General features: G+C 38.5%; 1 protein-coding gene across 1 annotated transcript in view; it reads left to right on the top strand.

Annotated features, from left to right (window-relative positions):
* Window positions 1-14,187, top strand: part of VIPR2 (vasoactive intestinal peptide receptor 2) — a 166,190-nt gene extending 152,003 nt beyond the window's left edge. The window contains exons 11-13 of the mRNA XM_007504692.2: window positions 7,196-7,325; window positions 7,412-7,453; window positions 9,373-14,187. Coding sequence (XP_007504754.1) covers window positions 7,196-7,325; window positions 7,412-7,453; window positions 9,373-9,546 — 346 coding nt within the window. The 3' untranslated portion in view covers window positions 9,547-14,187. The remainder of the gene's footprint in view (window positions 1-7,195; window positions 7,326-7,411; window positions 7,454-9,372) is intronic.
* Window positions 14,188-14,554: the final 367 nt, after the last annotated feature.

The raw sequence follows: 14,554 nt of genomic DNA, 5'->3' as shown, positions 1-14,554 counted from the left end.
TGAGTAAATGAATCCTGGTTACAATAGCTGGGAATCCACCATATTTTAGACACACACACATACGTATATATTGTCTGGTGACAGAGACTGCAGATATGTGTATAAGTACATATATCTACAAATCCATGAATATATATCTATACATAATTATATTAATTGATAATTACATGTAATCTGAATTAATTGCAACAACCATGCCTCTCCTTTTCAGCAAGATGGATTTTTTTAAAAAGGGGAAATCTAGAGACATCATAGTAAGAATATAGAATAGAAAAATCATCTTTATCTGACTTGGAAAAGGGGCATCTAGATAGCAGAGAAGATTGAGTGTCAAGCTGGGAGTCAGGAAAACTCATCCTCATGAGTTCAAGTTGGGCCTCAGCCACTTACTCTCTGTGTGTCCTTGGACAAGTCACTTAGCCCTATTTGCCTCAGTTTTCTTATCAGTCAAATGAGCTAGAGAAGGAAATGGCAAACTCTAGTATCTTTACCAAGAAAACCTGAAATGGGGTCATGAAAAGTTAGACATGGCTGAAAACAACTGAACAATATTAGGACTTTCAAAAGAATAATATAATTTGGGGCAGAAGAACTACTTCCTCGAATAATAGGGCAGTAATATGGTATCATAAGATTGGGCAACTTATAGTCTAGTAGCAACTCTATCACTAATCATCTATGTGACAAGTGATTAATAAATGATAAGTCCTTGAGGTTCAATTCTATAATCCTTTGCTTTAAATTAAATTAAAATGTTTTTCTTTTAGAGCTCCCTAGCAAGATGTCAGAGAAGTCATTTACAAACTTTCCAGGTAGCAAAAGGAAGCTGGCACTCATGTTTTAAGTGGCTTTGGATAAACCACAATGGAGATAAATCACACATAGACTAAAGTTCATGGTTTCTAAGCATTTCCCGTGAGGGATCTAAAAAATTAGGGTTAAAGATAAAATTTTGGCATCATTCTAAATTAACACTGAGATTATTAACAGCAAGCAATATCTACCCAATTTTAGACTATTATACATAAGCCTGCCTTAGTGTCACATTCAACCCCTCATTTCCAGCCCCAACCCAAAATATTACCAGAAGGTACAGTTTGACATTCAGAGGGTAGAAACTTCTTGCTAGAAGAAGCACTATATGGTATTGATAATGAAAAAGAAATATTTCCTAATGAGAATGACTAAGACTAACAAACCTTGAGGAGAGAAATGGGCTCCAAGGAAGGAAACAGATGCAAGTTCTCTAAGAGACCAAGCTTGGATTTTTCCCCCCATTTTCACAAGCTGATTTTTTTAAATGGTGGTAGAATATTTAGAGATTTTTTTTCTCTTGATCTAAATCTTCTTTTGAACGCATACTCCTAAATCAGGAAGGCTGGGATTATTGCTAGAATAATTATGTAAAGCAGCATTTGCAAATAATTGAACCAAATTATTCCACCAAAGAAATTCTTTTAGTGCTGAAACTTTCGTGCATCCCACCTTGAAGAGACAATGTGATATCCTAGGAAGAATAATGGCCTCAGAGTTGGTTCTTTGTTGTATTTGAGTCCAGCTCTGCCATTTGCTAACTATACAGCCTTGGGCAAGTTGTTTAACCTCTATAACTTCTGTTTTATCCTCTGTCAAACACCAAACACTACCTGCCATGCTTAAGTCATATGATTATTGTAACATTTGGCTGACATTATGTCCTTTTTCTTTTTCAGCATTTGGAATGGTGCATATTGTCTTTTATATAGTAGATATTCAATAAATATATTTCTTGCATGGATGGATATGTGCCTAATTAGATAAGAATAGAAAGAAGGAAAATTATATACTTCTGAATCTTGGGCACATGACCTGCTGTTTGTAGATCCAACTGATTTGTTCATAACAAAGATTATTTTGGTAAAATAAGAAATATATCTCTCCAAGTATTCTTATAGTCGACTGCAATAGGCAATAAGCAAAGATTACCTAGATGGTGAGAGGTAACATAGCACAGAGAATAGATACCAAGCTTAGGAGTCAGTAGGATCTGGATTCATGTTGAAATTCTACCTCCGGCACATACCAACTGTCTAACCATGGCTGTCTAACCACTTAACCATTCAGTACCCTGAGAAATATTCTAAGGCAGGAGTAGGTGGTAGGTTACAAAGCAGGTACCAATCTGTTTCCAATGAAATTATAGACCCATTCTGATCTCATCTTCATGTTACAAATAAGGCAACTGAATAAAGAAATCAAGACATAGAGAAATAAAATTATTTCCTCAAGATATATATAGCCACTTAGTAGCAAAGATTAGGCAAGAGAGGCAGCTGGGTGGCTCAGTGAATTGAGAGCAAGATCTAGAGACAAGAGTTCCCAGGTTTCAAATCTGGCCTCAGAAACTTCCTAGCTATGTGACCGTGGATAAATCACTTAACCCCAAGTGCCTAGCCCTTACCATTCTTCTGCCTTCAAACCAATACACAGGATTGATTCTAAGATGGAAGCTCAGTGTTTTTTTTTTAATTTAGCTACAACCCCTGGGTTTTATGGCATTTATCCCTAAGGACATCAACCGCAAAGTATTTCCTAAAAGTTCATTTAAAACCAAAAGGAAAAAAAAGGGGTGAATCCAAGATGGTGACTTAGTAGTAGCAAAAACTGAAACCACTTTGAGAATTCTCTCAAAAGAGAAAAGAAATAACAATCCCAGAACCTGATTCTCAAAGAATTTAGATCCTAACTAGGAAGGGTATTGTTGTTGCTTTTGTTTTTCTTTTTTTAATGCATACAACCCAACCTTAGCAGAACCTAAGTAATACACAAATAAAAATTCCATCAACAAAATGAGTACTTAATGAGTAACTGGGGTTCAGGATAAAATCGTTTACTTATTATATGCAAGGAGAGTCATTATGCTGAAACTCTGAGTGTGAAAAGAATAAATCATGGTTTCTCATTTCCAAAGAGCTAATAAAGAATATAAATAGTCTAGTAGGGAATATAAGACAAAAATTATAATGTAAAACATAATGCCATTGCAAGGCAATAAATGCTAGAAGCAAGATTTGAACCCACTCTAACCTGCAATCCAGCAGTTTCCTTCACTATATATACCCCTTCAATGAGAATTCAGGGGAGGGAGGGATGGCATTCAGCTAAAGGAATTAGGAAAGACTTTGTAGATTCTTCTAAATAGAAATGAAACTGTACTGGTCCTACATTTTCCAACATTCCATTATCATCTAAAGTTACTTAAAAAAACCTCCAAATGCCCTCTTCATTGGGTGACAACCTGTAGCAATAAGCACTCCCAACTATGTTTTCACTAAGAAATAGAAGAGCCTTCTTGGGGAGCAATCCACCAACAAAATGACTCTCTATACTCTGTTAGACTTCTAAAATTTAGAATCAAGTCATTGGCTTCTTCTCCCAGCCTTGGGGGGGGGGGGGGAAGGGGAGAGAGAGAGAGAGAGAGAGAGAGAGAGAGAGAGAGAGAGAGAGAGAGAGAGAGAGAGAGAGAGAGAGAGAGAGAGAGAGGGAGAGGGAGAGAGGGAGAGAGGGAGAGAGGGAGGGATGGAGGGAAGGAAGGAAGGAAGGAAGGAAGGAAGGAAGGAAGGAAGGAAGGAAGGAAGGAAGGAAGGAAGGAAGGAAGGAAGGAAGGAAGGAAGGAAGGAAGGAAGGAAGGAAGGAAGGAAGGAAGGAAGGAAGGAAGGAAGGAAGGAAGGAAGGAAGGAAGGAAGGAAGGAAGGAAGGAAGGAAGGAAGGAAGGAAGGAAAGAGCACCCTGGACATTAGATACATTTTAGAGCCATTAGTTCAGCTCAAAGTAGTAGAGCTTAGGGACAAAGAAGGTGCACATTTTGTCTACGTGCGTGAATACTGGCTTCTTTCTGGTACTCAGAATGTGGAAGGACCAGACTCAGGATGCAGAAAAATCATGAATGCCAAGAGACTGAGCATGACTCACAAATTCACTGAATCCTTTTGTGAAGATGATTCATTGCCCTCTGGAGAAAAACAAAGCAAACCACAGTAAAATTACACCATCTACTAAAAAGGGCTCGAGTGGGTATGTGTACCTCACTGTAAGTCAGTCAGGATGTGCTGAATGAATTGGACCAATCCAAGCCAAAGGTTCTATGGGGCGTGCAGTCCCTTCTCCCAAAGGGAATGATCACCCTCTAACAGTCAGAGCATTTGAGAGATACTGTTCCTTAGCCCTGGAACAAAATTCCAATTCATCCTATGCAAGTGATCACACACACACACACACACACACACACACACACACACACACACACATACACCCTATCAAAATTAAATGTATTTCTTACTTTAGTGCTACACAGGGTTTTGCCACAACATCCACCTTACCTTAATCGCCCATCAGAGCAGATAATAACTGTGGAAGACATGTTTGTAGTAGGGAAGGTGGTGGTGGAAAGGTAAGACCTAAGTATGATATTTGGCATCCATGAAGCAAAGGCTAAATTTAAGTTCATTCACAACCAAGGTGATCAAGTTAGAAAGACAAAGGCCATTAAAGGGTTCCCAAGACTCCCAAACATGGCTTTGAACCTTTAGGGAAGGCATAAATGTTGGCATCTTGGTTACCTTTTTTAAGTTGAAATGTATATTTTTGTAACCCTTGCAGAGCTTCAACACTGACCTTTTCTTTTGTTCTAGCCTATGAACTAGTGCAGTAGGTATATTTGGAGAATGTCTTTTATTTTAGAAATATAATTGTGATGATAACCATAGCAACTTACATTTCTGTAGTATTTAGAGCCAACAGTGCTCTTCTCCCCCAATAACTGTGCAAAGGAAATAATGACCTTCAATGAGGGAGCACATTTTGTGAGCAGGGAAGTTATATTATTAGCATTTTCTAGCTGAGGAAACTGAGGCTTAATAGGAATAATTGGTTTGCATAATAATCACACAGCTAGTAAATAGTGGACCTATTGCTGGATTTAAATTCAAGTCCCACTTCTGCTACTTACTCCTTATATATGACACTGGTCAAGTCACAGCCATTATGGGAATGCAGCTTGACAAGAGAAACATGAAATTTAATGGGTTACATCTCAGCTTAAGCTGAGTTCCATACTTTTCCCCTCTCCTGACATCACCCCCCTCAAGAAAAATCCCATGCAATATAAGCTAAAACAAAGTAAAAGTGTTTTCTTTATTATCAGAATTGACTTTTTTATAGTCAGGGGGCATAGAAGGCACTTGTTATACAGAACCATTTACTGTCATAAAAAAGCCATTAAACTAGATCAGTAAAGAATTCTTTGTATAGACTGGCTTGCCAGGAATAATAATGACAGTGGTCATCATTTCCATATTGCTTTAATATTTACAAAGCCTTATTGGAAATTGGAAATAGCTTTATGACAAAAAAGACTTCTTTGCAATTTAATTTGCTCTAATGGTATTGCACTTGTTTTACTATTCTACCCTTTACATCATAAGATCATAGATTTAGAGCTGAAAAGGACCTTATGGGTCATTTAGTCCAACTCCCTCATTTTATACAGGATGATCTGAGGTCTAGAGTTGTTAGCAGGAATTGTTCCTATATCCAAAGAGCAGAGTAGATAACCAAAAGAAAGTCTTTCTTTTCTACCTCCAGCATTCTTTCCACCATTGCTTCTGTAGAAGGCTACAGCTTATTCAGAGTTCTAGGTACAGCTTATTCAGAGTTCTAGGTATCATGGCAAAGGATAGGAAGACACCATGGTGGAGTGAAAAGAATGCCAACTATAGATTACAAGAACGTAGGTTTTGGTTCCATGTCTCGTGGTTACTAGCTATGTGGCATTGGACAAATCCTTTCCACTTCCCTAGGCTTCATTTGTTCCATCCATATAAAATGAAAGGGCTGAACTCAGTAGTTTCAGCAGTTCCTTTCAGCTCTGAATCTATGATCCTATGGCTATATGATCTCTAAAACCCCTTATACCTCTATGACTATGAGTCTATGACTTGATGGTCTCTGGTTATATGAACCATAAACATAATAGAATAGAGAATTATACTGTTAAAGTCGTTCAACAATAGAGTGGTATGGTCCTTTAGTTACAAATCCTTAAATTTAAGTAGCATCTTTTCTTCTAAAATTTTTAATGCTTTTCCATTAAAGTTCTCATGTTCATCCACACAATAGCATTGATAATAACTCTAATATTGGATCAAGGGTAGATATTACCATTGTAAAGATAAGATACAGAAGCCAGAGAGTTCTAAAGACTTTACAACTGATCATGTAGAAACCAAGTCACTTCTGAAAAATTCAGTCTCTATCCACTGAGCTTGGCCACCTCCCAAAAAGCCATAACTTATTTAATTTTGTTTAATACAAAAAATACCATTTATTGTGTCCTATTCCTATGCTAAGCACTGGAGATAGACAAAAATGAAATGTGCCTGCTGTTCTAGAACTTACACTCTGAAGGGAAAAGGCAAGAGGGAGAAAAGTGTATAAGGCAATATGTAACCAGATGTGTTGACATAGTAGAGAGAGCACTGGACAGGCAGTCAGGAAGACCTCAAACTCATACTACTATGTGATACTGGGTCAGTCACAAATCTCTGCCTCAGTTTCCTCATCTGTAAAAATAAATATATAAAGATAAAATAGTACTTGTGAAGCATTTTGCAAATATTAAAGCACTATATAAATGCTAGCTATTATAGGGAACTTTAAAATATATGCAAAAAGAAATTAACTTGGAGGTAGAGCACTAATTACTATGTAGATGAGGTGAGGCTTCTTGTAGGAAGCTGGAAATTGACCTGAGCAGAAAAAGGATTTAGAGATTCCAAGAAATGGAGGTTAAGAAACATTATAGCACCCCAATGAATTGTTTGTGCTTGGTCTTTAAGACAGTAGCTGGAGACCAGTAGAGCCAGAGCATAGAGTATTGGGGGGGGGAGAGGAAGGAGCATGTGGAAATCAGTCTAGAAGTGTAGGTTGGAGCCTGATTGTGAAGAGCTCTAAGTGACAAAGGAGTTTGATTTTCAACTCAAAAGTGCTAGAAAGACACTGAATCTTCCTGAGCAGAGAAATTGCGTGGTTGTAAATGTGCTTTGGGAATATCAAATTTGTTAGATGTATTCAGGATGAATTAAAAAGAAAAGAGAACTGAGAAAAAGGTATCTACAGAGATGGATAACTAAATATCTTCTCCTTTCTTCTGATTTAGGAGACTCACCAAGTCAACGCTGCTGCTCATCCCTTTATTCGGAGTCCACTATATGGTTTTTGCTGTAAATCCCACTGGCATTTCTACCAAATACCAGATACTGTTTGAATTGTGTCTTGGATCATTCCAGGTACTGTTATTCACAGAACTGCTTCATTTTGTCAAAATTCCCCATATTTAGGCTCATCATCTCTGATGCCCTTTTCCTATTTGCAGGGTCTGGTTGTCGCAGTTCTGTACTGTTTTTTGAACAGTGAAGTAAGTCCTTTGCCTTTCCTTCAGATTCATGGGTAAAATTTAGCTTTTTTGTTTGGGTTCCTAAAATGCTTGTTCAGTCACGAGTCATCCCTAAACATCCGTCAATAGGGTCTGGCTTTTTTGTTACTATAGTCCCATGTTGGCTTCTACACAAAAAAATGGACTGTCTGAGAAGGAGGATGGGGGAATTTCAAAATAGATTCCACGTATAAAGTAAGAAGTTCCTTACTCTACAGCTGCCTGTTATCTTGGTACCCCATACACTTTCCCCTCATCTGAGTCTTGGTCATCTTCCTCAAAGCAAATTTATGAAATTCATACCTCCCTCCACCTCTACTGTCAAAAGTGGCACCCTCCTCCCTTTCAGTCACTAGAAAATGCCACTACCAAAATAGTCCCCCCTGCTGCTTTCAACAGAGTCCAAAATGCCAGGTTGTCAGGTCTGTGACAGCAACAGGAAATTTCAAGCTGAAAATGAATTAGAGGCTGCATGCTTTTTAATAAGCATCTATCCTCAGTTCACTGCAGCTGCTGCCACCTTTCTCCATCCTCTAATCAGATGAAACAGTGGAAATCAGCCTGTAGCTAATTAACATGCAAGAAGGAACATGAGGAAGCAAGAGCTCAGTGTTCTCAATAAGCAAAGGTGTTCGCAAGGGTGGGATTCAATGCAGACACTGGTTCTCACACATGGACTAACTATACCCACAGTGAAGCACCCTAGGGAGTCCATTGGCAATGGTTACCCACCCATTGCACGTCTATCTCTTGGTTTTGGCCACCCTACTAATCCCATTGAACATTTTCTCTGGCTCTTCATTTCTTTCCACCAGCCTACCCCATCAGCATCACTTTTCATTTCCCACTGCATCTCTGACCCAGTGTGTTTTGGCCAGCCTCTCTATCTGATGATACACTTTGCACTTCTGAATATGGAACAAACACAACATTTTCAACAGCATGATATACTTGAAAAAGTGGTGCATTTAGAATCAGAGAATCCAGGTCCAAATTTTACTGCTTCTGGAGGAGCTGGTGGTACAATGGATAGAGAGCTCAGACTGGAGTCAGGAAAATCTGAATTCAAATCTGACTTCAGATACTTACTACTTGTATGACCCTGGGTATGTCACTTAAGCTTTTTGTCTTGGTTTCTTCAACTGTAAAATGGAGATAACAATAGCACCTCTCTCTCTGAGGGTTGCTATATAAATATGATATCTGGAGAGAACTTAGCACAGTGTCTGGCTCATAGGCAGGCGCTAGATAAATGCTTCCCCTCTTCTACAGTACAGGCTTTCAAGACAATTAACATGTCATACCCTTTAATCTCCTCTCTCATTTTCTTCTACAAGGGCTCTTCTAAACTGATTTTGGACAAGGAGAGCTCTGGGATCACATTAAGTCTTGCCTTGAATGTTAGGGTTAAACCAAGAAACCAAGTGTTTTTAATCATTACCTTAGGTTCACATGCTTCAGGGACATGGATGCAACACACATGAAGTTCTGTTTAAGCGGGATCACAAATATAGAGCTGGATGGGTCCTGAGAAGTGACTCAATGCATCTATTTTGTTGACAAGGAAATTGTGACCCATGGAGGTTAAAATCATTTGCCCAAGGTCACAAATAACAGAAGTAGTTTTGGAAGCCAAGTCCTCTGACTCTAGAGTGAGGGCTCTTCCCTCTGTAGTCATTCTTCCCCTCATCAATCCATCAACAAGCATTTATAGCACCTATTATGCTCCAGGCACTTTGGTGGGTGCAGGAGTTATGAAGACCAAAATAACTGAGGCAGGCTTTTTCTTCAAGGAATTTATTTTCTAGAGGAAAGGACAACATGTATCTGTATAAGTCTCTTCAAAATAAACACGTGGTCATTTTTTATTTGTCCATCTCCTTTCTACTCTTTTCCCCCAGGTACAATGTGAGCTAAAGAGAAAATGGCGAGGCTTGTGCCTGAACCAGTCCATGAGCCGGGATTACAGGCTCCACAGCTCTTCCATCTCTCGCAATGGCTCAGAAAGTGTCTTGCATTTCCATCGGAATTCCCGAGCCCACTCCTTCCTGCAGACCGAAACCACAGTGATATGAGCAACAACGTCCAGCTGCCCATGTTTGCTAAAAAAGCTCATGAAAGACTATATGATATCCTATGCAGCCAAATGTGGTATATTTGTCTGATATGCTGTGTGTGCTTTTGCTCCCCCCCCCCCCACATCCTCCATCTCTTTGTCTGGAATAGCCTCATTCTGTAAGCTATTGGCAGCTCAGCTCTATAGAGACTCCAAGCTTTAACTTAGTCCCACTCACGTTGCATTCTCATGTGATATTGTCATATATCTGGATCTGAAAGCTAATTATGGCTAAACTGCAGTATTTAAGTTTGTTTTTTGTGCTTCGGGGGGTTTTTGGAAAGAGCTTCAGACCTAGAATGTGTATCCATTATTAAAGGGAAAAGAGAAGGGAGGGAAAAGATTCCTGACATATCCAGGTCAAGGTTGGTCAACTACTGCAAGAGGGGTCCAGGAGCTAGATCCTGCCTTCTTCATAGCTCATAATGGTTTCCCATGGACCCCAATGGCGACTTTGCCAGCCTCCCTACTCGAGCCTTTAGGTTAAGCATGGAGAAAAGGATCCCTTCATCTTTTATGAGAAATACTGGTTGGATTCAGACCTACCTCAGTGAAATCTGTGCCCTAAAAGACAACATTGTTCTCTGGTGTACATGGCAATCATGGCAGCCTGTTATGGTAACTGGCTTTTAGAAACCATATGATGATATACCCCTAATGTTAATATCAAAATGAACCCTAAAGAAGGCAAGTAATCCAAGTTTGGTTTTATCACTCCCAGACTTCTCTGTCAGCCCCATTTCTCAACTTGCAGTGGGCCCTCACTTCTCCTCTGCCTGCTTATCACTATCAGGCTACCTAGGGCTCCCACAGTGTAATCTTCTCTGGCTTTTCTCCTCTTATGGAGTGTCCAGTATCTCAGACTTTTCCTTTTCCTTTTCCTTTTCCTCTCTCTCTCTCTCTCTCTCTCTCTCTCTCTCTCTCTCTCTCTCTCTCTCTCTCTCTCACACACACACACACACACACACACACACACACACACACACACACAAAATTAACTTATCTCTTGACTCACCCCCAAATGGGTTTCCTCTCAGAAAAATAATCAACTGATTCTTAGTTGATTAATAACTGAAAAGAATTTGGTATTATCCATCTTGTGTGTATTTACTTTGTAAACAGGAGTTTCTAGTCCTTCTCTCCTGTTAAATCTTTAATGATGGGATTTGGGGCATTGTAACAGGTAGAAAGATAAGATGTTTAGGGTCTAGGGGAGTGAAATTCCCCCTCATATCATATACCACTAGGCATGATCATATTTTGCCTATGTAAGAAGCCAACTTCAGCATAAATACTCAATTTAAATGTGAAGATATATATCACATCCAAGATAATATCAAAATATCAAGGAAAGCAACTAAAAGGGTGATAATGGGAGGGAGGAAGACTCTTTGAAACTCTTTGTCACACTTCAAAATTGCTTGTAAGTGGAGAATTATTAGACCAGAACACAAAGGGGAAAATTGTCTATACTTTCATTTGATAAATACTATATCTGTAATCAGCAGTCAGAATTTGTGGATTCTGTTGTATACAGAGAAATTGGGGGTTTTCTGACCTGAAAGAATTAGAGGAGGGCAGCAGCCCCAGTGGGAAGGGGTAGACACTGTAAAGGGCACAGTTGTTTATGCTATGTGGATGGCATACCTGTCTTGGAAGGTCATATTTCACACAAAATGAAATATGACAAGTCTTGCTCAAGGTTCTTAGTTTTGTTTTTAGAAGAAAAATTTTTCTTACAGAGGCAAGAGCAGGGGTTCTTAACCTGTAAAGACTCCTAGGGAGGTCCATGGATTGATTTCAAAGGGTCTGTGAACTTCGATGGGAAAAAATATCTATCTTCATTTTCATTAACCTCTAACTGGAAGTTAGCATTTCCTTCAATTCTTTAAAAATGTTATTCTGAAAAGGGATCAGAGGCTTTAGTAGACTGCCTGAGGGATAAAGCACATGAAATGCTTTAGAAAAAACCTCTGGATTAGAAGTGACTGATGGAAACAGTGACAGAATGATGAGGAAGTCCCTCAAGAAAGATGGAAGTATTTAGGAGAGTTGAATAAGTCATTCCCTCTTTCCTTCCCAAGGCTCTGAACCTCACTACTACTATCATCACCACCATACACTCAACCATGTTAGGTATCCTGAATTTTCCAGCCTTCCAAATCCTTCAGAAGACACTCATCTCAAAGTTCATAACCACAAGTAAGCAAAAACTTTAAATCACATTTTGCAAAAACATGAAATTTTATTATAATTTTCTCACACTGTGTTCAGAGGTTCAAGTTACATGGCAAATGATTTCCAGAAGATAAGCCCTCTTTTTTATAAAATAAATCAGGATTAGGGTCCTATGAAATGGAGCGACAAAAGAGAGCTAAGGTGAGCAATGAGGAAATGATAGGCTGAAAGGGATGAGGGCAATGGAGTAGCCTTGAGGTAGGGGTGAGGTAGGTAGGGGGGTGGTCAGTGTTTCATCCTGTCTTTCATGCATTAGTTTCTCATGTTTTCTGAGAGGTGCTTCCATTGCCTGGGGTGAGTAGTTGAAGACCATGAGGATCTCAGCAATTCCTTACAAGTCAATCACTTTTATTCCATAAAATCCACATTTCCAATAAACTGGGGTTAGGTAAAAATTGTATTTTACTATGCCAGAATGATAGTGTCTTCAATATAAAAATCATATAGGATTTTTATGTGACAGAATGTTATAATCAGCTCAGGAAAACAATGCTACTGTGGGAAAACCATTAACTCATGGAACTAGCTTCTTGACATAGAACTGGATGTTATAAGAACATGATTTACTTCATTAAAATTGGATTTTGATTTATGCTTTACCTGAATGGACTGGAGAATAATTGGGACAAAAGTTTTTGAGTGTGGGGCAGGGTGAGGAATTACTCTAGAATGGGTATGAGGCTAGGCTATCTAGAAGATTGCTTTCAATCCCTTATTTTTCTCTAGCTTTAAGCAGGGCAGGTACCAGAGTAATTTTTAACCAGCCTATTAAAACTATCTCCATAGCCTGAGTTCCCTGCAAGAGAAAAAAGTGGGATAGTGTTCTACCCCCCCTTACCCTAAGAGAACAGGCAAATAAAATAAAAGAAGTAGTAGGGACATTAGAGGGCATATAATTCAACCCTTTCGTTTTAAAGATGAGGAAACTGAGGCCATGGGGGAGTGAAATTACTTGCCAAAGTGCATACAAATTTAATAGGTCAAAAGTAGGGTTTGAACCCAGGCTATCTGACCACAGAGCCAATGCTCTTAGAAGACATCATCAGAGAATACAAATATAGGACCCTGAGCAAATCATTTCTCTTTTTTGTTCCCATCTTGTACAGCTGAATCATAGAGGCATCAGATTGATCTCTTCCAGCTCAAACAGACTCTTAAGATTTTTGTAAATCTGAAAAGCTTCTTTTCATTGATTAAAGGTCTTGTCACACTTCAGAAGTATATACGAAACCTAAATAGGGAAAATTCTGTTCAGTTAAATATTTGCCAAGACAAAGAGGAAGCCCTCTTCTGCTTTTGTCCTGTTCAGTAAATGGAGATTATAAAATAAGTGCAATATTTACTTACAGGATAGTTTATTTTGAATGGCTGTAGATGCTTAAATACTCAGTTTTTTTTTTTTAATCTGGAATGTATAATTGGCAATTGTAAAAAAAGCCCATCGTGTTGAAAATATTTTCCAAGCTTAATGAACCATTGATACTTTCAATATAACACAATCTCATATATGTAAATTGACTAAGAATGTCACCCTAAGTGGACTCAGAAGGATCTGAAAAGTGGGATGTATGAAGCTACTGACAAGTAAAAGATTAAAAATACTCAGAACACAATTAGAGATCACACAATGAATTAGGGTAAAGGTAGCGCTTTTAAATTACCAAAACCATTCTAACAAACTTCAGGAATCTCCAGATTGTTTTGCTGTAACAAAAAAAAAATGGAACCCATTGCCAGAATAACATTTCCAGACAATAGAAATTGGAAATAAAGCAAGGGTCTCAAACTTTCTATAATGAATGAATAGGTAAAACAGTTATTTGTGTACATGGTTTTTTTTTAATCCTACTAGATTGCAAGCTCCATGAGAACAGAGACTGCCTTATTCTTTGTATCTCCTCCAAGTACCTTGCATATAGTAAGTGTCCAATAAATATGCACTGAATGGAAATGAAAGAGCAAAATGCATACAGAAAGAGGCTTCCCCCCCCATTCTGTACCTTGCCCCCCTCCAAAAAAAATCCACATCCACTCTATAATATTTTTACCTTTTCCTTTTCCTAGCTCATGAATCTTTGTGTGGGTGTCTTGGAAATTTAAGAACACTCTGATTAGATGGCTAAGATGTATAAAGTCAGAAAAGGGTTAGTGAAATTTAAAAGTGATTAATATTTATAACAGGACCAAAGATAATGTAAAAAAGAACTCAGCTGTAGTTTGGCTCATTTCTACTCACCCTGCCTACAATGTGACAAGTCAATTGCATGGCCAGGGAAAAAAAGAAAAAAAAACTTGTATAACATTATGTGTTGTATAAAACTTATTGTAATAAAATCAATAAAGCATTGTTTATGTGAGACCATCCCAGGTTGTGGAACTAGCTTTGTGAAACAGACCCGTTCTTTGGGATGGTATTTGACATACTGAGATTTTTGCCTTTATTATATTTCCAGTGGGAAAGATTTCTCTCCCCCTCCTTCCATCCCTCCCATAGCCAACGCATAATTCCACTGGCTTTTACATGTGTCATTGATGAAGACCTATTTCCATATTATTGATATTTGCACTAGGGTGATTGATCATTTAGAGTCTATATCCCCAATCATATCCCCATCAACCCATTCCCCGACCAAAGGGCATCCCTTCATTTTCCAATTTTTTGCCACCACAAACAGCGCAGCTCTAAATATTTTTGTATAAGTCTTTTTCCTTATCTTTTTGGGGTATAC

This window comes from Monodelphis domestica, chromosome 5 (genome assembly GCF_027887165.1).
Source record: "Monodelphis domestica isolate mMonDom1 chromosome 5, mMonDom1.pri, whole genome shotgun sequence".
Classification (NCBI taxonomy): Eukaryota; Metazoa; Chordata; class Mammalia; order Didelphimorphia; family Didelphidae; genus Monodelphis; species Monodelphis domestica.
The sequence above is the reverse complement of the archived record's forward strand: the minus strand, read 5'-3'. Positions and strand labels throughout refer to the sequence as shown.